The 27,846-nt window shown below is 35.7% G+C and overlaps 1 protein-coding gene and 1 long non-coding RNA gene across 5 annotated transcripts in view; both read left to right on the top strand.

Moving 5' to 3' along the window:
- Positions 1–27,846, top strand: part of LOC147012788 (uncharacterized) — a 145,952-nt gene that overhangs the window by 37,988 nt on the left and 80,118 nt on the right. The window contains exon 3 of one of the 4 annotated variants that reach the window (XM_085853977.1): positions 1,917–2,195. The exons of the other annotated variants lie outside the window; for them this stretch is intronic. Coding sequence (XP_085710103.1) covers positions 1,917–1,991 — 75 coding nt within the window. The 3' untranslated portion in view covers positions 1,992–2,195. Of the gene's footprint in view, positions 1–1,916; positions 2,196–27,846 lie in introns of those variants that run through there. 4 annotated transcript variants of the gene reach the window in all.
- On the top strand, positions 7,736–10,579 carry LOC147012789 (uncharacterized). Its single transcript, XR_015051060.1, has 4 exons — positions 7,736–9,412; positions 9,515–9,673; positions 9,999–10,056; positions 10,281–10,579. It is a non-coding gene; the product is annotated as an uncharacterized LOC147012789 (long non-coding RNA).

Raw genomic sequence — 27,846 nt, forward strand, 5'->3', positions numbered from 1 at the left:
GGTGAGCTAAAAACGCTGGATCTTTGCTATAGTATGTTCAGCGATGCTTATCATGTGGTTTCCCATGCTCTGCTCGGCTCATCTGACCACTCCATGATTAACCTGATACCGTCTCACCAAAAGAAGTTTAAAACTGCTAAACCGCAGGCTGGCGTTGTTAAATGCTTGGACCAGGATTCCATTCAACAATGACAAGGTTGTTTTGATTGTACTGATTGGGCCTCTTTTGCTGGCGGCACCCGTGTTGACTTACTTGAGCACACTGATGTAGTCACGCCATATGTTCACTTTTGCGAAGACCTCTGCATCCTAACCAAGAAGATTAAATCATGGGACATGATAAACCATGGTTTAATTGCGGTCTTTTTTGACAAAGCTGAAAGCAAAGGAAGCGGTGACGATGGAGTTCATCACAAGAAAGCCAAATATGACGTGTAGAGGGTCAGGGCAAAATTAGAGTATCGACAGAAATTGAATAAACAGTTCTTAACTAGCAATACTCAAGCTGTTTGGCAAGGTCTTCGGAATATCAGTCTTTACAAGAAGAAGAGTTGTGTCACGAATGTTGAAGACCCCAAGCTTCCCGACAAGTTGAATGAGTTCCATAGCTGTTTTGATTGCCAGAATACTGCGCCTGTTCCAGTTTCTTTCCCAGTTGGTGATTCACCACTTCCTTGGTCTTTTTACAGTGGAGGAGGAAGAGATGAGGAAACTTTTTAGGAAACAAGACAGCACAAAAGTGGCTGGCCCTGATGGTGATTCCACTGCAACTCAAAAGCATTGTTCATGCCAAGTCTCTGTTTTTGCTTGTATTTTCAACAGCTCTTTGGAACGGTCCATGCATAGTGCTTCTTTGTTTGAAATCTTCAATTATTATTCCTGTCTCAAAGAAATTGAAGGTGACAATGCTCATCGATTATGGAACTGTGGCTCTCACCTTGAATACTGGTGATCCACAAGGGTGCATGCTGTCACCTCTTCTCTATTCCCTTTTCACCATTGGTTGGGTGTCTCATCACGAGTCTGTGCAGCTTGTGATGTTTGCTGACCACACGACCATCGAGGGTATTATCGTGAATTCTGATTAGTCAGAATACCTTCAGGAAATGAATGGGTGTGTGACATGGTGCAAACATAACAACCTCGAGCTGAATACTGCAAACACTAAGGAGATGGTTGTTGACTTTCGTAGGACGAAAAGTTCAGTCGACCGTCTTACCATCCATGGTGAAGTTATTGAAATTGTTGACTGCTTTAAACTTATAGGTACAACCATTTCCAGTAGTTCAGAGTGGGACCACAACACATATATTATTATGAGAAAAGCTCAGCAACACTTCTACTCCCTGTGGCAGCTAACGAAGTTTGACCTTCACAGGGAGATTCTCATCCAGTTTTGTGGTGCCATTATATAAAGTGTTTTGACTTTCTCCGTGTGTGCTCGGTATGGCAACTGCACCCAGCAACAGAATATTCAGCTCCAGAGGGTTGTGCGCACTGCTGGTGGGATGAATGGATGTCAGTTGCCCTCTTTTGCTTCAATGTGACTTTGGCAATACAAAGCGTTCTGTGCATAGATCGTGGAGGATCGTCTCTGATGTTTCAGCTTTAGCCATTTGAAAGGTGATACAGGTCAGTCACGTGTAAGACAATGTTGAATGTGTTAGACAATGACAATGTTCAGGTGTTAGACAATGTTAGACAACTCAGGTGTTAGACAATGACAATGTTGAACTTAGGAATCTTTTTTTTTTTCCACAGGTCGTAAGTGCCCTGTCCAACTCCATTACCACTTGTATATCAGTTTTATGTTGATATTTTACCACCGCCACCGAAGGTGAATGTTTTCACCCCCTTTCTGTCCGTTTGTTTGTTTGTTTATTTGTTTGTTTGTCTGTTTGTTTGTCTCTGTGCAGGATATCTCAAAATATTTTGGACGGATCTGGATGAAATTTTGTGCACGTGTTTTGTGGGTGACAAGGAAGAATTGATTCAATTTTGGTGAAGATCCGAATCCGGAACTGGATACGACAATTATTTAATTTTAAAAGTGCTTCTTCACCATTGAGAGATGGTAGTGGGGCAACTTAACTAAATATAGCATAACAATTGTGCATTTTGTGAGGAAAGCACCAAATTTGGCACACTCGTAGCCTATCATATTAGGAACAGATTTGGATATTGGGCCATCTCAAATTCAGCCGCTGATGGCTGTGGCAGCCATTTTCCACTGCCATCAAAAATTTTGAGATGGCCCAATATCCAAATCTGTTCCTAATATGATAGGCTACGAGTGTGCCAAATTTGTTGCTTTCCTCACAAAATGCACAATTGTTATGCTAAGTTTCCCCACTATGGGGCCAAAAACGATATAGTACTGTATAGTATGATATTTCAAAAATGTATTGGACCTGATATGTTCTCGTGGATCAGGCATTGCATGGTGGACGTATGTGCTCTACCGAGTGCCCTTCTGATTTGTGATGTGATGCAACTGATTGGATTGTTTGGTTGTTACTGAATGATAGGGACAGGAAGTGGGGTCGGGTGATATTCATTTGCAGTTTTATTCCTATTTATGACCATGGTATTTAACGGTCTATTTATGTTCATCAAGTACATCATGTGTATGGTTATGTTATGTTAGAGTAAGCTTGGCTTTTTGGTCATGTGAGGGTGGTAAAGAATTTTGGTCATTTTTGGTCAAGAAGAGGGTGAACGTGAATGAATGTATCATTTCAATTTTGACAATTTTTTTGACATTTTATTGTGCTTGTGATATTGTATATTGAGGGATTGTTTTATTGTTAGTATGGCTTTGGGTCTGTATTAAATTAAGTTTTATTAATCTGATGCATTATTAGTTAACTTTGCTGAGGAGTATGATTCATTGTGATTGTTTGTGTGATGAACACACAGACATATTCCTTGTGTTTTTACACTTGGGGAAATAAAGTTATTATCTTATTTTTTAGAGCTGATCACCAGAGTAAGATTGACCCCAGGCAAGTCAAGCATGACATTCAATTGGAGCTGATTTGGGCCAGAATTTGTCATTTGTTGAGGGACCCGAACATAACTCACTAACTCTTTGCAAAATATACTGTATGATCTTTAACATCCATGAAACTAACCACCTTACATCACACTTAACATACTCTTATCGGCTCTCAGGTGATAAAATGTGTTGCTTTATATTTGTTCCCCGACACAGATTGATGTTACCCTTTACGCAGACTTGTAACATATTATACTAGTCGTATGGAGAGAGAGAGAGAGAGGCAGAGAGAGAGAGGCAGAGAGAGAGAGAGGCAGAGAGAGAGAGAGAGAGGCAGAGAGAGAGAGAGGCAGAGAGAGAGAGAGGCAGAGAGAGAGAGGCAGAGAGAGAGAGAGAGGCAGAGAGAGAGAGAGAGAGCCAGAGAGAGAGAGAGAGGCAGAGAGAGAGACAGAGGCAGAGAGAGAGACAGAGGCAGAGAGAGAGACAGAGACAGAGAGAGAGAGAGAGGCAGAGAGAGAGACAGAGACAGACAGAGAGAGAGACAGAGGCAGAGAGAGAGACAGAGGCAGAGAGAGAGACAGAGGCAGAGAGAGAGACAGAGACAGAGGCAGAGAGAGAGACAGAGACAGAGGCAGAGAGAGAGACAGAGACACAGAGGCAGACAGAGACACAGAGGCAGACAGAGACACAGAGGCAGACAGAGAGAGGCAGACAGAGAGAGGCAGACAGAGAGAGACAGACAGACAGAGAGAGACAGACAGAGACAGAGACCAAATTGATCAAAGTCTCCCCCTCCCCCCCCCCCCTTTCCTGGAGGTTTCCTTGGTGTTCTTGTTCCTGCCATGATGCATTTTGTTAAGAATACTTTTGAACGAGCAAGAGTTTAAAGTGCAGTGCATGAAAGGCCGGTATGTCACTCAAACAGCTTGATGGTGTCACCTGAAGCTGAGTTTCCCTAGATACTTTCGTGTGCAGCCTGTGGCTGCTGGTTGCATCATTCGTTCGAGACGCGGCTGTGCCGCTGATACAGTGCTCATTTTGCCGACCTCGGAAGGATGACAAGCTGAGTCAACCCCAACTGTTGTTAATTCAGTGGCAAAGGGCTTTCAAACTTAGGACCCTAATATCGTAAGGTAGCCATCCGAACCGCTCAGCCAACACCAGGCTTGAGCTGAGGATAAAGAGCACTAATTAAAGTGAGATACATCGCTTTCGAATACAGACTAACAACAAACATTGAAGGCTCTGTGTTCCTGTGGTTGTGTTCCTCTTTGTCTTACTGTACCTCAAGTTTCATCACTTACTGCTCTCAAGAACATTGAAGGACTTTTGATTAATAGCTTCTGATTTTCAAGCTGAAGCTTTATAGACTTGAAGATTTCTGAAAGTATGTTCAGCTTACATATGTCATGTGTCTCTGAAGCAAAGGCTTCAACACAATAGCAAGGTCAATACATTCGCTTATTCAGCTGAATGCGTTTCCAATGGATATGCATCCCACGCACCCATGTAACAACCCATCTTCCTGGCAGAAATTAAAGCTGTCAGCAAGTCCATAGTGAGGTTCTTGAGCTCTTAACCTCACTATGGGATTCATAACTTTCTGTAATAGTAGCAAAGACATTGGAGGAAAAACCTTCAAGGTTAATGGAACTTCTGCAGATGCTTGAGCCACATCTTAGGGACTCCCTCGCTTTGCAAATTGCACCTAATTGTCTCTTTTTGTTGGCATTAGCTCTGTCTTGCAGTGCATGGAGTATTAGTCAAGAGCCCTCTTTGAAAACTGATTGTTTGATCCATTGGAGTCATTTAGAGTCTGAATAGAAGCTTCACAGAATGATGTGGTTCATTTGTGAAATGATCTCAACTTTGCTGTAGTTTTTGGTGCCTAAATGAGATGTAAAAAATATAAGAAGCGTGAGGATTCCATCACGAGTGTGTCGTTATAAAAGGAGCAGGTGCGCAAGATTTAATAAATGAGTGTGAATGAGGTGAAGGATATTGAAAAAGGGAAAGTGAAAATTGCAAAATAGTATTTCACAACTATTTCGGGAGCATGCATTTGCGACTGACGAGCAAATGAGATATTTTTTTTCTTCAAAAGCTGTTTAGCGAGTGTGCATTATATCCTTGTATCATATTTCATGGAATAGTTTTCAGCTAATTTGTGTCAGATCCTCAAAATAGGTCATTCAATGGACCACAACTTGCATACCGTGACCTCAATATACAGTAAATGTGCACAAAGGGAGCATTTTGTATTCAAATGAGCTTGCTGGTATCGTTTATATTCTGCGGCCGCGACATCATTGGCATGAGGGGTTGTCGTTAAAAAACAGAAACTGATGACAGACTGAAATAGCTAAGTCTGATTTTATCTTCCTTTGGAATCTAGTCTTTAATGGTGATCTAATGCTCTTTGAGGAGCTTATAGATGAACCACATGCATCGCAAAGACGATAGTCAACATTAGTCACCTTCTTAACAAGAAGAGTAAAAAATGGATAAGCAAATACATTTGGTGTATTTGGGATATGAGCCAGGGATATAGATTGGAAAACTAACAAGCCAACCTGTTTGTGAAACTTCGTCGACCTGATATGAAGTAAGATCAAACGAAGATTGTCAACTTTATGTGAAAAAAACATTTTGATTGTATATTCTTTGCATTATAATGTCACTCATTGACATTTTTTTGCTGGCTCAAATGCCGAGTATTAATATTTCATCTATGTCATGGAGTACGTTAGTATATATACACACACCAGCAAGGTACCCGTCACTGATGGGTTCATCGACGTCTCACCTCAAATGAGTGTGTATTGATAGAAACGGGAATTCAATGTAAACACTCAGTGTGCAGGTATCACAGTAGGTGGAGCTTGTAACCTTGGCAACCTTGTTCCTTTCCACCAGAGAATATTTCCAATCCATGATTGTTGTACCTCTGAAGTACTGCTTTGGAGTGAGGGTGATATTATGAAAGTTCAGCTGGGAATCAAACTTAGGCACATTTTGGCCCTACCACCTGATGGAAGATAACCAAATTTATTTTCATGCCAAGCGACCACCTCCAGGCACCTATCCCTCTCCACATCACTTCTTCAGTCCCTCACCTTCCGCATCGCTCAAGACACCCCATTGCTTTGCTTTTGGGAATTTCCATTCAGTATTTCTCACATCATTTCATTCTGATTTTTCCATTCGATGATCCATAGATCAGTAGTTTCAGTTTCACTTTTCAACATCAGTTTCACTTTTGGATATCAGTATTGATTCGTAATTGAAAGTTGTGATGCGATGCGAATGGTGCATTAAAAACATCGTCAAAAACCTTTTTTTTCAATTTCCTAAGGGGTGAATAGGTGTCTCGAGTGGCTTAAAGGTCTTAAAACGTCAATAAGGGGTCTAAAGTGTTTAAAGTATTTCGACGAAGATAGTCGTAATGGCGGCCAAGGTTCAGTTCCAGTGGAAAGAAAAACACACCTCAACTTGGCATACCTTCCAGGATTGAAATAACACCATGCCTTCTGGACCTCGCCTGTCTGTCTGTCTCTGTCTATCTCTGTCTCTGTCTGTCTGCCTATCTCTATCTCTATCTCTATCTCTATCTCTATCTCTATCTCTATCTCTATCTCTATCTCTATCTCTATCTCTATCTCTATCTCTATCTCTCTCTCTCTCTCTCTCTCTCTCTCTCTCTCTCTCTCTCTCTCTCTCTCTCTCTCTCTCTCTCTCTCTCTCTCTCTCTCTTACCATGATATTTTTGTTTTGTTTGAATGCAGATCCAAAACACCTGGGGATGTAAGGTGCATTTAACATATTCACATCTTGAGCTGGAAGGAAAAAAATCGTATTTTTCTGAAACTTCATGTCATACTTTAACTTTAATTGTCATACAACCTTCAACATGTTTTATACTGGTGGTGACTGTAAGAAACATGGCAGTCGATTCAGACCAACACCATCTCCCCATGAAATTCATGGATTTTTTTGTTAATAAGTTTATTTTTTTTTCCCAACATCGTTTCCGAAGAAGGACATGCTATATTTATTTTTGAGAGCCACTTGTTATTGAGGTTTGTACACACCACACCTGTACAATCTAGTTTTCCAATTACACATTTGCTCTTTGTATATTCTACTCTATATTTTTATAGATATGATCTATGAAGTTAGGATTACTGTGCTGATAGAGTGTAAATATCATTGTTTATACTACAATTCATTAATTTCCAGTGCTTTGCTGTCACAAACAGAAATCCAAACTCACTCTATTCATATGCTCCCAAATTCCTCCATGCTTACAATGAGTATTATTTTCCAAGGCATGTAATAAATGAGAACGGGTTCAGTGATACATACTTTCTTGTTAATCATCTTTAAAATACTACCTCCTTGACAAATATAGAAGGTGCAGCGAACGTTGATTCAAACACTGTCAACCATTCTAATTCTGAAATGCCTGAACTTCAGCTCAATTTTGATGTAAATGATGCATCTTTAGTTAATAACCACTTGAATATTTTTTTTCTTGATCATGTTTCTAAGATTGCTTCATAAAATTCTAAACACACAATCTCTCTGCTACAACCCAATGTACGAAGTCTCAATAAAAGTTTTGATCAATTCCAATCATTCCTAATTAACTTAAATGTGGATTTTTTCAGTCATTGGCTTGTGTGAGACGTGGCTCACTGACACCCTCTTCACTCCTTTCCAAAGAGAGATTCAAGTTGATATCCAACAACAGGCTTGATAAATCCAGGGGTAAAGTTGGTTTCTATATTTCAGAAAAATTGCTCTTTGAAATAAGAGACGACTTGAATCACATGTCTCGTGTCATAGAAAGTATGTTTGTTTAAATAAAAAATTGAGGAGATAGACATTATTGTAGGGGAGATATACAAGCCCCTTGATGCCAATTGTGCATTTCATCGATTATATTCAGTCTTTGTTAGTGTCACCTTCCCGGAAGAATAAACATTGTTTTATCAAGGGTGATTTCAACTTAAACTTGCTTCATTCCCATCAAAATATTCACTGTCAGGATGTTTTAGATATACTGCTCTCAAAATCATTCCTGCCGCTAATATATATTTTCATACTTTTTTGAAGCACTCAAATCCACAGACTTTTTCTCACTTGTTCATGAAACAGTTTATCGATACTGTAAGTAACTTTAAAATGAACAAGCTCAAATGAGCTAAGATCCTCGTCCTCTTAATGATGACGTCATAAAAACGAATATGACGTCATTGCGATGTATCAGGTTTGCGATAAATTATCTGTGCTAATGCCCGGCTTGATTCCCGCAAACAAAATTCAAACAGCTTGCCTAGTTTAGGAGAGTAGGGTGAATATACTGGTTCTAGCTCACTTTTCCCCATGTAAATGAATGGGGGATTTTCAGCGATTCCCTTTTTTTTTCCCCTAAAAATAAACCCCCTTTTTATCCGTTTTTCCCTGCTGTGCAGGGGTTTGGCTTTTTGTGAGGCAATGTTTTATGGTCGGATGCCCTTCCTGGACGCCTCTTACAACACAGGGATATGGTACACCTATTCTAACCGGGGCATACACCGGGACCAGTATACTGGTACTCATTTCGCCGACCTCGGAAGGATGACAGGCTGAGTCAACCCCCTGGTGTTAATTCAGCAGCTGAGCGGGATTCGAACTCGGGACACTGGGATCCCAAGCCGCCACCCTAACCACTAAGCCAACACCAGGCTTTGTATATATATAACCAGGCTATCCCAAGGTATATTTATTTGTCTCCCCTTTAACCTGGAGGTTGATCAGCTCACTCATTGAACCTATAAAGATTTGTTCATTCTCAAATTCCTTCAATAGTTTAATTTTCTTTGCACAATAATCCCCATCTAAAATATTTGAATCTTTATATTTTTTAAGATACCCCTTTTGTGCCATTACGAAATGATAAACTTCTCTTAATGATCTCATCTGACCACCGCCCGAGTTGCAAATCATTTTTGTGTATAAACCACGCCATAAAAAAAGTTTTGTTTCAAATGTTTTCAGTTCATGCCGTGAAAATGAGGAAGTGTTTTTTGACACGGTCGTGCTGTGTGGTTTTAGACAGTCATGCTGTGAAAAAATAGGAACTATTCTGTGAGACAAGGTCTCGTGTTTATATTTTATCTCAGAACACGAACTGAAAACATTTGAATCGAAACCATTTTAAGTATGTTTTGTAAATGATTCATACAATCGCCCAGTTATTTTCCAAGCTGTCATTTCCTGTGGCCGCACCCAATGTTTCGGGAATTTTCTCATTGTAAGCCTTATAAGTGATTCACCAGACAAAGTTTCTGCCAGACGGGATTTTCATTTTTACAACTGAGACATGGATGATCTCTCTTCCGATGAAGGCAAAAGCTTACTACAGAGTTGGTAAGTTTGTTTGGTTTTCTCTTTGAACGATGAAGCAAATGATTATTAATTAAATCATGATAATTCTGATATATATATATATTTTTTTTTTTTCCCTGACAGGGCATTGGAAGAAATTGAGTTTACGTATCACGACGTGGTTCATGAAATTAATACTCTTATTGAAGAGATCAATGATTTTAGAAGAGAATTGAAAGACATTTTCAATGAGTGGCACGAAGTCTTATCACGTCCTATCATCTCGAAGGAATTAAACCAATGGTGAGACACGTGTGTGTGTGTCTGTCTTCCTACCTACCTCTCTCTGCTCTTATTGAAGAGATCAATGATTTATAATGACCGGTCTCTGATCTCGAATGAATTAAACCAATGGTGAGACACGTGTGTCTATGTGTGTCTATGTGTGTGTGTGTGTGTGTGTGTGTGCGTGTGTGCGTGTGTCTATGTGTGTCTATGTGTGTGTGTGTGTGTGTGTGTGTGTGTGTGTGTGTGTGTGTGTGTGTGTGTGTGTGTGCGTGTGTGGGTGTGTGTTGCTTTCCCTGTCTGTCTGTCTCTTCATCTATACCCTTGACTTTTTTTTTTTCAGCACTATCGCACAACATCAGCTGTTGAAGCAATCTTGTACAACACATGATTTTCTGGAGGTAAATATTTCTGAATTATTATTAATATCACTCTCTCTTTAGAATGTCGTCTAATGTTGGTTGCATTATTAGTTTGAACGCGGTTTTGTCAGTACACTGGAATTAATTTTATTGACCTTGAAAGGATGACAGGCTGAGTCGGCCTCCTGGTGTGTTAATTCAGTGGTCAACGAGGCTTACTCATATTACCATGTAATTATTATCCACTTTTTGTTTCAAAACAGAATATGGTGTCTGAGTTTCGAAATCACAAGACATCTGGAGAAGATTGCTGGGAAAGATTATACATTCTCGCAAATGAATATTTAATATTTTCAATATTAATAAATTATATTTGTTTTGTATACAATTACTTGATTCTGAATTACAAGAAGAGGATCAAAACATGAAGGGAGGGTAGGTGCGCCCCCCCCAATGACCCATCACCCCCTCATCCCATCCCTCCCCTCCCCATGTGTGTGTGTGGGGAAGGGTGGGGGGTGGGATGAGGGAGGTGGTGGGTCAAAGGTGGGGGGCGCACAGGGGGGATGAGGGGGGTGGGGCTTGTGTGGGAGGGGCTTGTGTGGGCGGGGCTTCGGTGGGGCTTGTGTGGGCGGGGTGTGGGTGGGGCTTGTGTGGGTGGGGCTTGTGTGGGAGGGGTTTATGTGGGCGGGGCTTCGGTGGGGCTTGTGTGGGCGGGGTGTGTGTGGGCGGGGTTTATGTGGGTGGGGCTTGTGTGGGAGGGGTTTATGTGGGTGGGGCTTATGTGGGCGGGGCTTCGGTGGGTCTTGTGTGTGCGGGGTTTATGTGTGTGGAGTTTTGTGTGGAGCTTGTGTAGACAGGACTTATGTGGGAGCGGTTGATGTGGGCAGGGTTTATGTGGGCAGGGGCGAATGTGGATGAGGTTTGTGTGGATCAATGGATGGGTGGAGAGATGGGTGGATGGGTGGATGAGTGGAGCTTGTGTGGATGGGTGGATAATTTTTTAATTAAATAAACATGTTGTGTGTGGGGGAACTAATTAACTAATCACTAATTATGTGAATATGGGTGGAGCTTGTGTGTGTGGAGCTTGTGTGGAGCTTGTGTGGAGCTTGTGTGGAGCTTGTGTGGGGTTTGTGTGTGGTGGGGTTTGTGTGGGGTTTGTGTGGGAGGGGTTTATGTGGGTGGGGCTTGTGTGGGTGGAGTCAAAAAGGGGCGGAGTCAAAAAATTTCAATTTATTGGAGCTTGTGTGGGGTTTGTGTGTGGTGGGTTTGTGTGGGGTTTATGTGGGTGGGGCTTGTGTGGGTGGAGTCAAAAAGGGGCGGAGGTGAAAAATTTCGATTTATCTTTTTCTTTTGTAATTCCTGTGAATAAAATGAACCTAAAATCTCTTCCCTTCCAAATCATATATCTTATAAGTCCAAGGAACCGTATCTATTACATCAACAATTTTAAAAGTTCTTTCGTCCATCGTTCAGTAAAACCCTTTTCAAAATGAGATTTCCACCTATATATTCTTACGATATCACCAACTTTGAACTTAGGTTTTCTGACATTAATCTCTTTTTCATATTTTAATTTTGTAAATGTTTCTGATGGCTTCATATTCGTTGACGTGTGAATCGTGTCATTATACTTATCCACAATATCCTGAATAAAAGATAACCATTGTTGTGAACCGAGTTGTGTGAATTTTTATATAGTCTCTCTTTTAAGGTACGATTAAAACGTTCAACAACAACTGCCTTCCCTTCATTAAAGGTACTGTATAATGTAATACTGTTATTTTTTAGAAAATTCATAAATGTCTTGTTATAAAACTCTCTACCCTCATCAGTCCACAATTTTTTAGGTTTTCTCTTACTTTTATTAAATATCTGTTGAAAAGCTAACATAAGAGTATTACCTGTTTTGTTTTTTAAAGGGACAACCCACGCATATCTACTCCTCAAATCAATAACGGTTAAAGCATACTTGTACCCCTTATCATTATTGAGTTCAATCAAATCAGCAGACCAGATATAATCTACTTCCTTGGAATAAACTTTCCTTCTCTGAAACTTTGTGAATATTGGTTTATGTAATTCATCAGCTAATTGCTCTTCAGTCTTAATGGCATCATTAGAGCCTATGAGTTTTTTGAATTTCCAAGTCCAAGTTTCAATTTAGCACTAATCATCTTCTTCACGATGAACCTATCAACTTTTTCTCTCAAGGTTGGATTTTGTATCAGAGACAAATTATACAACATTTCTCTATCGGCTTCATGCTTTTCTTCCAACGTTGTGGTATTCCCATAATCAATATCGTGTCTCATGCACACTTCATCAACTCTATTGATTGGTTTACTCCAGGATTTAGGATTGTCTGCCTCATCTAATCTTTTATCCAAGTTTGTGCCTGGACCACAGAAAGAATACCCTGGAAGATGTAATTCCCCTGGTATTCCAGTAGTTGTAAATTTACTTCCTGATAAAAACTTTTGTATATCTCCTCCGAGTTTGTGTTTGGAGATAAATTGATTTTTTTTGAACCACACACCGAACATATACCTTTTTGGATAACCCTGTTATTTTTACTTTTAATATATGAAATATTTTTAGTATTAGTTTTCTTTTTACATTTGAGACAATAACTCATTTATTTATGTGAAAAAGTCCTGCAGAGTGCGAAAACCTTTTAGTTTCCAACATGCACATTTGAATCTTAATTTTTAAAACATAAAGAATCCTAAGAAATGCCTTCACTCTCTCCTCCATTTATTTAAGAAAAAACTTGAATTAAAATGAATAGCTTGACGATGTCAATAGTCTTGAAAGAAAATATTGCAAATAGACTTGTCAATTCTTTGTTTTCCTCCTCGGTGGGTTGAGTTATTTTCTGTAATACCTCCAATCTTTTTGAATCTCACTGGTTTCCATATTTTGATATTTATTTTGTCTCGCTCTTTCCTCCCTCTCCTCCCTCTCTCTCTTCTCTTTTTCCTCCTTCTCTTTCTTCTCCCTCTCCTCCTTCTCTCTCTTCTCTTTTTCCTCCTTCTCTTTCTTCTCCTTTTCCTCCTTCTCTTTCTTCTCCTTCTCCTCATTCTCCTTTTCCTCCTCTTCCCTCTCTTCTTCAACTCCTTCCTCATCCCTTACTATCCTTGAATCGTTTACACCCCATAGAATATTATACATATATTCATCAGGATTTCTTGTTATTCCTGCATCGAAAATAATTTTTTACAACAGGAAACCAATAAAATTTCTTTTGAATTTCTAAAAGAGCCTTACCTTTTCTTAACTTTATAATTTTTTCATTATTTAACATTCTAATTAAATCTAAAGTTGTCGGTTTATCAACATCAGCATAATGCCAATCTTTTATTGAAAATACCTCATTCTTATGTTGTAGAACATATTTATTAAAATACCGAATACCCTTTTCTTGAAGGTATGCTTGGACACAGAAATGATAATTTTCTTGAAGCCTTCTTGCTGTCATTTATGTATTAGAAATATATGTTAGAATAATATTATGGCACGAAACACCTCCCCATCTTCCCATAGTTAAATCATTTTGTATTTCCTTACTTATTATATATAATCCTGTTTTTTCTGTTTTCATGAGATAAACAAGGGCAAAACCATTATTATATTTACCCTTATTAAATTCTTTTATTTGTTGTTTACTAATCGTGGACCCACAAAACTCATTCTCGATACCAAGTGGATAATATTCTTCCTTACGAGACTGATTTAATTGTTCCAGGTCTTCGAGGTTAATTTTAAATGACCAATTATACCCTAAATCATTCATATCATACCCCCATTGTTCTATTCTCATACAAACGATACGCCCTTCTTTATAAAAATTTATTTTAATTCGAACTGTGAATTCTGTATGACCTGGAGATAATATCAACACTTCTGTATCTTTGGAATACACAGCCGTTTTATTTAAGTATATATATTGTGATAAATCGCTTAATCTCACCAAGTCATTCGCGTCAGTTGGGCTTGGATAATTTTTAATTTATAAGCATTTTTCATGTTAATATTTTTGTTTATATTATATTTATGTCGTTCAGCCTGTGCCTTTGTATAATAATTTGATAAATCAATATCCAGTTCTTGAGATACACCAAAAGATAGAACCATCTTTACCAACATAAGTCATTTATATTAGATTAAAAATAATATCATAAAATTTTTTATTTTTGTTGAGTTGAAATAACACATATAGACATAATTGACCACAACACTTGGAATTTAATTCTTGGACTTGAAATGTTTGATAAACACCATTCTGTAAGAATTTTATGACTTCAACAGGTGGTGGAAGACCAAAACTATCAAAATAATATTTGTCTTGATTATTAAAAATACAAACCCAATGAGAACCGTTCCCATTATTATCTTCTAAGTTCATAATAATATTCTTTGTATGTTTCGGCACATTTGTTAATTCATCTCTCATACAAATAACCACATTTTGAATTTTTAATTTCTTACAATATTTGGCAAGTTGTAAATTTGATGTTGTATTCTTTCCAAATTCTTTCAACCACTCATCAATGCTCATTTATTTATTAGAAAGATATAATCCATTACCTCTTTTCGTTAATTTTACACCTGCTTGTGCAATAGAAGAAAGCATATCTCCAACTAACAATCTCGCTTTATCAGGCAGACCTTCAAGTTTTTCAGCAAAATCTACAATTACGCCACTTCCACTAATTTGTTTCTCCAACTCTTTGTTATGTCTTTCCAATTCTTTTTGAGCCTGGAGTTGAGCCTTCCTTTCGTTGGCAGTTTTCACCGCTGTTGAAATACCACCCGTCAATGCTCCAACCGCACTTAAACCAGCAAATAAAGGAATTAGAAATGGGAGAAATCCTCCACTCGTCTCTCTTATTGAATATTTTTTCAACATTGGTTTTGTCATTTTAATTTTAAGTGAGCCAGTGTCATTCAAGATTTTAACCTGTTCTCTTGTGAGCAAAACATCAATTCTTACTGCTCCTTTTCTCTGAATTGTATTAACGTTAATCGTACAAGGCTTTTGATTTTGAACACAAGATGATAGTTTATGAAGATTGATTTGATTAACATATACCCCAGTTGGTACTTTGCCACTCATTTATTTAACAAAAAATTATGTGAGACTAATCATCACACCATTATCTGTATTAATCTGCAATTCTGTTTCTTCCAAAAGCAAACAATATGTATCAACTTCTTCACTCTCTCCTCTTTCAATGTATAGGGAAGTATCCACTCGATTAGACTTTATAGTTTCCTTTTGCGCGCTCAGGTCAAACGCATAGATTGTATACAAACTTTTAAATGCTGTCATATCCAAAATAGGTTCTTTATTTCCATTACTTTCACACACCTTTTGGTAAGACTTGTATGCTTCAGCAAAATCATTTTTTCCCAATTAATTTCCAATCTATCTCGTGGATAAAATGTTCCATCTAGAGAAACGCGAAGTTGTTTCACCTTAGCATTATCACTCAATGCATTATTCTTATCAGTCGCAGTATCACCATCTGGCTTTTTAAAAATGATCCACAGATATCGTGGCTTTCCTTCCAGAACACCCAAATTCCACGTGTAAGTAGTTTGATTGAGTTTAACGTGTTGACATCTTCTTTTGAGGTATGATACACTGAGTGGTTTCTTTGAGTTAAGTCTTCGATTCAACATCTCTTCTGTTTTAAGATTAGGAGTATATTCACTGATATACCAACTCATCTCCTCAATTACAAATTTATTCTGATCACCAAAAGCATTACCAACACCAAAAAGCAATCTATTTTCATTATCATTCCTTTGTAGTTGAAATCTAATTTTAAGACCATACAGAACTTTATCATGATCACAAAATCCAAATATACCTTTAAGAGGAACCGCCACAGTAAAACTATTTTCTGCTTTTGTATCATCATTATACGCTCCTTTCCTTTGAATATATCCAGGGTCTGTGTTTGTTCCCGTTGACATATCAGGAATAAAACCTTCGACAGACCCCTTTCCCATTCTATCACTGAATGTATAGAGTGTAAATTTTATCATTTCAGATACAGCAGAGACATAATCAACCGCTTCAACTTCTTGTGTTCCAATATACAAACGCACACTATCAAACATTTTCCAGAAGAAATCATTTACAAGTGTAGCGTTTGTGTTATTCCCAGCTTTAGTGAATTTAAATTTACACAACAAGAAACTTTCGGAGAGATTCAAATAGGTTTGTTGATTATTTATTTCAAAACTTTTTGTACCATTCGTATTCCAGTCTGTTCCAGTTATTGCATTTACCTTGAAGTAATCTTCTTTTTAGTGGAGTTTGAGATAATAATAGTATCATCCAAATCATAGATACTATCAATTGCTTCCATACTTGTATTTATTTAGGAAAAAGATGTTAAAACTTTTGAAACCCTGATCCAAGTATTTGAATTATTTTCTGTCGTTCTTGGGGGACAACTGAGTTTTGCCTTTCTTAATTTCTTTTATTGCTTGTAATTTATGAGATTCCTTCTGAGCATCTTTTATACTCTTTACAGCACCTGCTACATTTCCCACAGCAGAAGCAGTTGAACCAATTAGATCTTTATGTTTAAGAATAGTTGAACCAATACCCATGAGAGTATCAATTATCCCATCTCCTCTAAATTGATGTCCAACACCCCTTTGTCTCTTAGGTTTATAGTATCCTCTACCAAGATACATACCTTCACCCTTGTAGTATGGGGAAAGGAACATCCCATCCCCTGTAATTATTTTATATTTTCCCAACTCGTGTTTCCTCACAATAACCATCGTATTTATTTATTGGAAAACTTCACGTAGGTGAATTCTGATGGATATAACTTCTCCATTAAAAGAAATCACCACGATTATCTTGGTCGGTTATCCTAAAATTTACTCTGTGTATGGTTTTCCTGACACAGGTAGATAAACCAAATTTTTAGGTTCCATATTAAATTTATAACCAATTGGGGTTGAGTATGCACTGAATGAAAATATTGTATTTGTTTTTTCCATCATTATAAGCACCATCAATCAAATCACAGTGAATTAACACCGAATTTATTCCTGAGGATATTTGAATGACATTATCACTGTAAAACGTCCCATTAGTTTCAATCTTTTTTGAGGAGAAACCCAATAACTCTCTAAATGAATTATCAATTGTGAAATCAACCTTGTAGTTATTTTTAACTTTAATCGTTGATTTTGAAGTATGTTTTGAATGTTTATAACAATATTTTTTGGTTCATCACCCTGTTCTTTCATAAGGCGAGCAATTTCGGAAGATATTTGAGAAATCTCATATGCTCCGGGTGAGATTGTTATAGTTTTGTATCCATTTCGAGGATTATAACTAAACTTGTCATTTTTATCAGTTATATTAAATAAGGTATTATAAGTTTCCATGGACAATAAAGATGCCTCATATTCTTTTGTTGTGTCAAGTTGTAGTGGGTATGGGAATGAAGATGTGTGGTCGCTTGTTGTGAAATTGAAACTAAGGATTGTGCTTCTCATCTTATTTAATATGAGATAAAATGTCTTTATATTGATATTTATTAATTATTTTCATGTTCATCAACTGGTCTAAAATGGCTGATGCTTCATTAAAACAATTGTTATTTCCAGCCTTCTGACTGCCTAACAACAATAACAGTCTATTAACTAATTGCGATGGGTCATTTGGAAGAAAACTAACACCTGAACCAAGGATACTTAAAGCCTGAATAATGTGTTTCTCCTTCTCATTCTTCCTACTTTTACCAGAAAGAATAACCTTATAATTTAGAGTGTTCAGCAAATCAATATATACTCTATCATCATTATTTTCCATATCCAATGGTTTATCAATATACTTTGATTCATCCTTCACAGTTGAACCTTGTCTTCCATCTTTTGTGAGAAGAAACATTAATCTCGGAGTTAGTTTAACAGGGGGTTGAGCAGAACTTAAGAACCTTAATTCATCATTAAATATCAATACCTTTTCTTGAACAAGATGAAATATTGCTGGTTGTTCTGTTGGAATGAGTCCTGCTTTGGTTTTTGAATCCGCTGAATATTCATTGTTTTGAACAGCATTCACAATATAATCAGGGGGTTGATTAATCTCTTCCAGTTGTTGAAATAAACCTTCATCATGTTCTAATTCTCCAATATGCTCTAATTCTTCCTCCGTCATTTGACTGAAATCTTTTAACATTTGGAGCTTTCTGGGAGTATATTCTACTGTGGGAACTGTGGAAACATCTTTCATTTTTCTTGGGAAGTTTTTAAAAGTGGTTTAAAAAATTTCTCTTGTTTTCTTTCAAATGCTTCTTCGCCCGTTAGTTTCTGTCTGCGTTTCTTCTTTATGTCTTCCTGTTGTTTTACAACTTTTGAAACCAACTCTTGATGTTCCTTAAATCTTCTTGCTCTTTCTTTTACATCCATTTATTTATTGTAAAATATCATTTAATGAATTGTAAAGATCAACAGGGAAATTTTCCTTTTCTTCATCATTCAAGTAGATGTGTTCAAATAAATCCTTTTCTTTAAATATTTCATCAAATTCTTTATTAACATTAATGCGAGTTGTAATTTCTTCTTCACTAATACTTGCATCTCTGCTTTTCATACGTTTGCGTTGAGTTTCTTCATCAACATCAAAACCGAATGATAAAATCTTCACTCCACTCAGATGTTTAATAATTTGTCTCGTTCCTTCTGGATTAGTTTCTAATATCCCAACACCACCAGATTTTAGTTTCCTTAACTCACTCTTACAATGTGAATATTTTGTTGTACCAAGAGAAACCTCCTCAAACATTTGACCTTCATTCCTCAATCGCATATGTTCCTCCACTGAAATATAGTGATAATCTTCACCTTTTACTTCTCCAGGTCTTATTGCTCTAGTTGTTGTTGATACAATGCGTATCACGGGGTGTTTTTAAGTAAATTTACAATATTCTCATTTGTACTACACAAGAACCTTGATTTATGAAAGTTTTTTCCAGAAGCAGATTTACCCACAAGATTTATAATAATAGTTGTCATTTATATATGTAATTGTTTATAAAACAAAAAATATATCCCTTAATATCTCATCTTGTTTCACAACAATATATTTATATTTTTCAGTCGTGTGCTTCATATAATCCTCAAATTTCTTTTTACTACATAATGTAGAACAATTATCTCTCCAAAAATTATTGATATCTATTGAATTTAACTTGAATAAAATAAAAGTATTAGCATTGTTTCTGATGGAACGACGAGGAAGTTGAAAGTACGATTGACTAAGATAAATACAATTACAAGAAGAATGTCTCCCTCTTGTGTAGTAGCTGTCCATTACTGTTTGGTTTCTCTCATTAACACAATCATCAAAGATAACGAGGTTCTTTTTGATTTATCCAAATCTTGGGAGACGGTATATCATCCGTATTATCACGAAGAATACAAGTTATAGGATTTGATTTCTTTTTACATCTCTGTGTATCACAAAATAGTTGAATTATATCTTCAATGTTATAATCATTTAGGTTTTTTGACGTTTAAATAAACCGATTATATCTTCTTTTTGAAGACCAGCATTAAAACCTTGTGAGAGTAGTTGATACTCTGGTTGAAAACTCGACTTTGTGAAAATTATTAAATTGTCATAATCTAAAAAGTTGGGAGTGAGGAGCATTTTTAAAAGTAAGCAGGTTTTTCCACATCCACTTGAACCAACTATGAGACATCTTAATGAATTTGGGAGATTTTTATGGTTGTTAAATTTTATCTTATTTTCCCAAATAGGTAAAAAATCATTCATTTATATATTTGAAAAACAGGTTATTTAATTTATTATTGGCTTTTTAGAAACTCTATATTTTATCCTAAGTTCAGGTTTAATTTCAAGATAATCCATTATTTTATTTATACAATATCTTGTGTTGATATTTCCCTGAAAATTACATCCATGAATAATATACAACAACAATCCTTTGAACATTTCTCTTATACGTTCAGTTTCTTCCCTTGTAAGGAAAGGTGTGTTATCATCCTCATACTTTACATTCATTTCTCTAATCAATCTTGTAAAGTAATTCATTTTTTGGTGTAAATCTAAAAGAATTATTTTCCTTTTTATATTTTTATTATCATTAATTAGAAGATAATCACAGAATATACATTGTTTATAGGCTTTTGACTCTGTGTTTAATCCCGTCTTTCACACGCAGGACAATTCTCAAATTTGTCATATGGAGAATCAGGAAAGTCTAGCATATTTATAAAGTAAAACTTTACTTAAACTGAAATTCATCTATACTTTCAGTTGTATATTACCATCGATATCGATATACTTTTTCATTATCAGATTCAACGACAACATTTTTTATATTAAAGGTAATTTTAAAATTATCGTTAACTACTATTGAGCGAAATGTCATTTCACCTGATATATTAACATCCTTTATTTCATCAGGATTTACATCTTTAGGGTTGTTGAAAAAAATACAAATTTCTCCTTGCATATTACAGATGGTCTTATCTTTTCTTTCTAAAGCTTCATCCATAAGGTTTTTGTTCTTTGATACTTTTTCTTGTTTCATTGCTTTTTCTAGTTTTGAATATATTACTAGAAGGAGAGGAGAAACTTTTGTTAGAGATACTTTAATTGATGTTCTACCAGGTATACTAAAGGCCCTTCCACTGAAGGAAATTGAAGAACTCATATTATTTACCATAATAGTTTTTATCCAATAGTTGTTATATTTATCTTTGTTCAATTTTACATCCTTGACATATTTCTCAGTATCTTTAACAGATGAAGAGATTGATTGAAACTTGTCTTTTGTGTCTTGAAACATTGTATTTATTAAGTGAAAAAGTTGGAGGATAAAATGGTTTTAAGCACAGATTCACCTTGTAAAACAAACGAAATTTTCATCAAGAAAATTTTAGTTTAAGCAAAGTTTTATTCTATAAATATGGTGAATACAACGTACTGCGATGTTTGTAATCACGAATATAAACATTATAGAAAACACCTCCGAACCAACAAACACACATTTAATCTGTTTCATAAAATATCTCCTCTTGAGTTGGAAAGAAAACATTGTGATATCTGTTCAAAGGATGTTTTGAAGAGTAGTTATAATAAACATCTTCAATCACAAAAACACAAGAAAAATGAGTTTAAAGTAAAGGGAGACTATTATATTGAAAACACTGATGGGGCATTTAAAGGGCATATAAAAATAAGGATTTTTCAATTTGGAGAACCCGGTCCATCATCAATAGCTGAATCAATTGAAATAGTGAAACCCGATGTTGAAAAATTTATTAAAAAGACATTAAAAGAAATGAAAACTTTAAAGTTTTATATGGGAGTGAAAATGAATATGAAAAGACAAGATGAAGAACAAACTCCTTATATGAGAACAGATCTTCATTTTATAACATCATTTCAAGATTTTTTGAATAGTGGGGTTTATGAAGAACTATCAAGACAAGAGGAGGATGTTGATAATACAGTGGTAGGAAGTGGATTCAATATTAAAAAAATCATCTTTTTAGATATACACATTCTAAAATCAAACCCTCTTAAAGCTTCTTCTTATATTGAATTACCAAAAGAAATAAAACTAAAGAAGGCAGTTGTTAATATTAAGAACAATGATAATAAATGTTTTCTCTGGTCTGTTCTTGCTCACTTACATCCACCAAAATGTAATTCAGAAAGAGTAAAACAATATATGAAATATGAGAATACCTTGGACATTAAAGATTTTAAATTCCCAATGCCACTAACAGATATTCCTAAATTTGAGAAAAAGAATAATCTTTCTATTAATGTATATGGATTAACGGATACAAACAAAGTTCAAATATTAAAAATTTCAAACAACTATAAAAATGAAGAAACACACATTGATCTTTTATATTTTAGTGTTGGAAAGAATTCACATTACACATACATCAATAATTTATCAAGATTAATCTCTTCTCAGGTCTTCAGAACAGCAAACAAAATATATCCTTGTAAGCGATGTCTTAATTCATTTCATACAAAAGAACGATTAGAACAACATTCAAAATATTGTAGTAATCATAAATCAGCTGTAATTACAATGCCTAAACCTGGTGAAAAAGATTTCTTTTGAAGATTATAATAAATCTATCATGCACCCATTTGTGATATACGCTGATTTTGAGTGTATCCTTAAAAAAGATAAATACTGCTTCTCCTAATCCAAAAGAACCATATACAAATAAATATCAAAAACATATTCCTTGTGGTTTCTGTTATTATATCAAATCATCTGTTGGAGAAAAGTATAACAAACTTGAACATTATCGTGGAAAAAATGCTTCACAAGAGTTTGTAAAACGATTAGAAAAGGATTGTATAAGACTCACTAAATTAATGAAAGAAACAAATGAACCGATGAAATTAACCAAAGAAGAAAAATTAGAATTTAGAATGAACAATATCTGTCATATTTGTGAGGGGTAATTAAGGAGTCTAAAGTTAGAGACCATTGTCATCTTACTGGTAAATATAGAGGTCCCGCTCATTCCTGTTGTAATCTTAATTATAAATTACCTTCTTTTATTCCAGTCTTTCTTCACAACAGCGCCAACTATGATACACATCTATTTATAAATGAACTTTCAAAAACACCAGGGAATATTTCTGCCATAACAAACACAAGTCAAAAGTATATTTCATTTTCAAAAATGATATTCACAAAACCTTTAACTCGTATTAGGTTTCTAGATTCTTACAAGTTTATGGGAACACCACTAGCCTACCTCGCATCAAATCTAAACTCCACGGACTCTTTTCCAAATCTTAATTCATTCTTTCCAAAAGAGGAAATTCTCACTAAAGAGGAAATTCAGATTAAAGAGAGAATTCAAAGTAAAAGAGGAAACTGTAATTAATGAAGAAATTCTAACTGAAGATGAAATTCTAATCATAAAGAAAATTCGAACAATGAATGAAATTCTAACTAAAGAGGAAATTCTGATTAAAGATGAAATTCTGATTAAAGAAGGAATTCTTACGAGAGAGGAAATTCAAACAAGGAATGAAATTCAAAGTAAAGAGAAAATTCTTACAAGTAAGGGAATTTATCCTTATGATTATATGGATTCATTTATGAGATTTAAAGAAACACAACTTCCATCAAAAGAAAGTTTCTATAATAACCTTTATGAAGAAGAGATAAGTGATAAGGAATATAAACACGCACAAGAAATATGGAAATTATTTAAGATAAAGAACCTTGGAGAATATCACGATTTATATCTAAAAACAGATGTTTTATTGTTAGCTGATGTGTTTGAGGCTTTTAGAACACTCTGTCATAATAAAAATTGTTATGGATTAGACCCTGCCCACTATTTCACAGCTCCTGGTTTAGCTTGGAGTGCAATGTTGAAAATGACAAAACAAGATATAGATTTAATCAGTGATGTTGATATGCTTTTGATGATTGAGAAGTCCAAGAGAGGTGGAATATCACAAGTATGTTCAAAAAGATATGCTGAAGCAAATAATAAATATCTCCCAAATTATGATAGTGAAAAAGATAGTAATTATTTGATGTATTTTGATGCTAATAATTTGTATGGATGGGCAATGTCTCAATCTCTACCTTATGGTAAATTAGAGTGGGTGGAAGAAAAGGATTATGAAAAGGCTTTGATGAATATTGTTATTTCTTCTCAAGAGGAATTGAATGACGAAGAAGAAGGTTATTATTTTGAAGTTGATTTGAGGTACCAGTGTTCTTCATAATAAGCATAAAGACCTTCCTTTTGCATGTGAGAAAGAAACCCCAAAGAAAGAATGGTTCAGTGATTATCATAAAAGTTTTAATATTAAAGGCAAATCAACAGAAAAGTTATTAACAACATTCTATGATAAAGAGGGATATGTTTTACATCAGAGAAGCTTAAAACAGTTTTTGAGAGAAGGATTGAGAGTAGCTAAAATTCATAGAGTTTTAAAATTTAAACAAAGTCCTTGGGTGAAAAAGTATATTCAATTCAATACAGATATGAGAGCAAATACAAAAGTAAAATTTGAAGGGGACTTTTATAAATTAATGAATAATGCTGTATTTGGAAAGACTATGGAAAATGTTAGAAACAGGCAAAACATTAGATTCGCAACATCTTGGAAAGAAGCTTCGAGATTGATAAATAAACCAAGTTTTGAGAGAGAAGAGGTTTTTCAGAGAACTTTTCTGCAATTCATATGAAAAAGGAAAGTATTGTAATGGATAAACCAATTTATATTGGAACAGCAGTTCTTGATTTATCAAAGATATTGATGTATGATTATTTGTATAATGACATAAAGAAAGAGTATGGTGAAAATGTTTCATTGTTGTATATGGACACTGATAGTTTTATCCTAGATATAAAAACTGATGATGTTTATGAAGATATGAAGAAAAATATTGGAGTATATGATACAAGTAATTTCAGCAAGAAGAGTGAGTTATTTTCCAAAAAGAATGAAAAGGTTATTGGTAAGTTTAAGGATGAGTTGGGTGGAAAAGTAATGAGTGAGTTTATTGGATTGAGAGCAAAGGCATATGCTTATAAGTATGGTGATCAGATTGATAAGAGGTTAAAGGGAATAAAGAAATATGTAATAAAGAAATCAATAACTTTTAGAAATTATTATAATTGTTTGATGAATAAGAAAGAAGAATACAGGAAAATGAATACAATAAGAAGTTATAAACATAACATATATAGTGAAGAAGTAAATAAAAAGGCATTAGGAGCCTTTGATGATAAGAGATTTATTTTAGATAATGGAATAGATTGTGTTCCATATGGATATTGTATGATAGAGTGTATAAAATAGATTGCGTTTTAACGATGGGAAGAAGGGTTAGGGTTTTTTAAGGGCTACCGCCGCGTTTTTTCACAATATATAAATGGTTAAACCAAGTATTAATCAAACTAAAGAGTGGAGAAAATCTCAGTCTTGGTATATAAATGGAAAACATAATGAATGTAAAAAATATCAAATAAGTCTTATTGAAAAAATAACTAAAACAAAGGTAAATAAAACAAATAAGCGAATCAATTTAAAAAGTAGTAAGTTAGAGGATGTAAAGAAAAAAATGAATATCCTTGAATGGACTGAAAACTTTGATGGTTATCAATTGAACAATGAAAAAACAATTTACTATAATCTCAAAATGATATGTGGCTCAGGAGGTGGTCAGATGAGATCATTAAGAGAAGTTTATCATTTCGTAATGGCACAAAAGGGGTATCTTAAAAAATATAAAGATTCAAATGTTTTGTTTGTCAATATTTTAGATGGGGATTATTGTGCAAAGAAAATTAAACTATTGAAGGAATTTGAGAATGAACAAATCTTTATAGGTTCAATGAGTGAGCTGATCAACCTCCAGGTTAAAGGGGAGACAAATAAATATACCTTGGGATAGCCTGGTTATATATATACAAAGCCTGGTGTTGGCTTAGTGGTTAGGGTGGCGGCTTGGGATCCCAGTGTCCCGAGTTCGAATCCCGCTCAGCTGCTGAATTAACACCAGGGGGTTGACTCAGCCTGTCATCCTTCCGAGGTCGGCGAAATGAGTACCAGTATACTGGTCCCGGTGTATGCCCCGGTTAGAATAGGTGTACCATATCCCTGTGTTGTAAGAGGCGTCCAGGAAGGGCATCCGACCATAAAACATTGCCTCACAAAAAGCCAAACCCCTGCACAGCAGGGAAAAACGGATAAAAAGGGGGTTTATTTTTAGGGGAAAAAAAAGGGAATCGCTGAAAATCCCCCATTCATTTACATGGGGAAAAGTGAGCTAGAACCAGTATATTCACCCTACTTAGGAGATAATGGTATAGGCGATTTCCATTAGCGGAGATATTATGACGTCAACTTTTTTTTTCTAGGAAGACTTTCCAAAATCGGAGATGGTTACTGCCAACGCGTGGGCTTTCTGCATATACATGGCAAGTTTCACGAAGATCCGATGAAAACTCTGGGTTGTGAAACAAAAAATGTCAAAAAATAGGAATGATGTCATAAAAATTAATATGACATCATAGTGATGTATCATATGTGTGGTAATTCATCTCTGCTAATGCCCTGTTCGATTCCCGCAAACAAAATTCAAACAACTTGCATAGTTTCGGAAATAATGGTATAGGCAATTTCCATTAGCGGAGATATTATGACGTCAACTTTTTTTCTAGGAAGAATTTCCAAAATCAGAGATTGTTACTGCCTGTGCGTGGGCTTTCTATATATATACATGGCAAGTTTCATGAATATCCGATGAAAACTCTGGGTTGTGAAACAAAAAATGTCAAAAAATAGCAATGACGTCTTAAAAATTGATATGACGTCATAGTGATGTATCATATGTGCGGTAATTCATCTCTGCTAATGCCCTGTTCGATTCCCGCAAACAGAATTTAAAAAGCTTGCCTAGTTTTGGAGATAATTTTTTAGGCGATTTCCATTAGCGGAGATATTTTGACGTCATAACTTTTTTTTCTAGGAGGAATTTTCAAAATCGGAGATGGTTACTGTCTGCGCAGGGTATTTTTACATATATACGCCAAGTTTCAGGAAGTTTCGATGAAAACTGTAGGCTGTGAAACAAAAAAGTCCACAAGAAAAAGATGAAGAACAACAACGTGAGTAAGACTTAGAGATCCTCCACGAGGATCTAAAAAGAGTTTGGGTGATGATGATTTAACCAACGTTCTTCTGAAGGTTATTCAGAAATAGTTCTACCATTAACCCACATTCTGAACCTGTCATTAGTTAATGGTATTGTTCTAAATAAAAGGAAAATAGCAAAGGTAATTCCTATAGTCAAGAAAGGTGACCAGCAAGACTTGGGAAACTCTCGCCCAACATCACTTTTGACATTCTTTTAGAAGATTCTTGAAAAAATAGATTTCGGTTCAAGCAGAATGTCAAGCAGAATTTGAAAGTATTCATGCAGAACGTCAAGCAGAACGAGAAAGGCTTCAAATTATGAAGTAGCTTGACATGGCACAGGCAAAAGTAAATGTCTTTCACAAACTCGAATGTGAAGAGAGTTCTCTTCCACATCAAAGACATAGACCATCACTGTCTGATATCGACAAGGAACGGTTCGTTGAAAATTATGTCAGCAACCACTGTGTAGCCAATCAGAACTCTACAAACTGAGATCATCATTAGTATGGTGAAAACAGCAATTCATATGTAGAGCCAAATTACGAAAGGTCATTCTCCCAGACCAAGAAACATCTAACCAGAACAGAGCCAGACCTCAAAATCACAAAGATGTGCCACAATCTGAAAATGAACCACACACTGAAAACATTGGTAATGGGAATCATACAACCGTGAACAATGCTGAGTTGTCTACTTTAGCCAAATGTTTTGCTGATCAGGTTAACCTTTCAAGACATGAAAGTCCCTGTAGTGTCCATCTTGTTTACCCTGTGTAGGCCTACTACTGTACTCCATGATAAGTGTGAGGTAATATAGTCGTGATATTAGATACGCGTCTTTTTATGTATAGAAGGACGTTTTCCACCATTACTGATGTGTGTTAAAAAACCACCATCCCTTCAAACCCTTTTTAATGTTCTTTCCTTTGTAATCTGTCTTTTATGTCCTTTGAGTGTCCTGGTAGGCTTTTAAGCACAGGTTTGGGCAGGAAACCCAAAATGGCCATACCAACCAGCAGCAGCCCTGTTTGGTGGGGTCGAGGATGGGATTGACCCGCTGACAGACAAAGCCACAGACCAATATCAGCTGAGATGGGAGGGGCT

This window comes from Eptatretus burgeri, chromosome 14, assembly GCF_056783735.1.
Source record: "Eptatretus burgeri isolate ZD-2024b chromosome 14, Ebu_testis_v1, whole genome shotgun sequence".
Taxonomy (NCBI): Eukaryota; Metazoa; Chordata; class Myxini; order Myxiniformes; family Myxinidae; genus Eptatretus; species Eptatretus burgeri.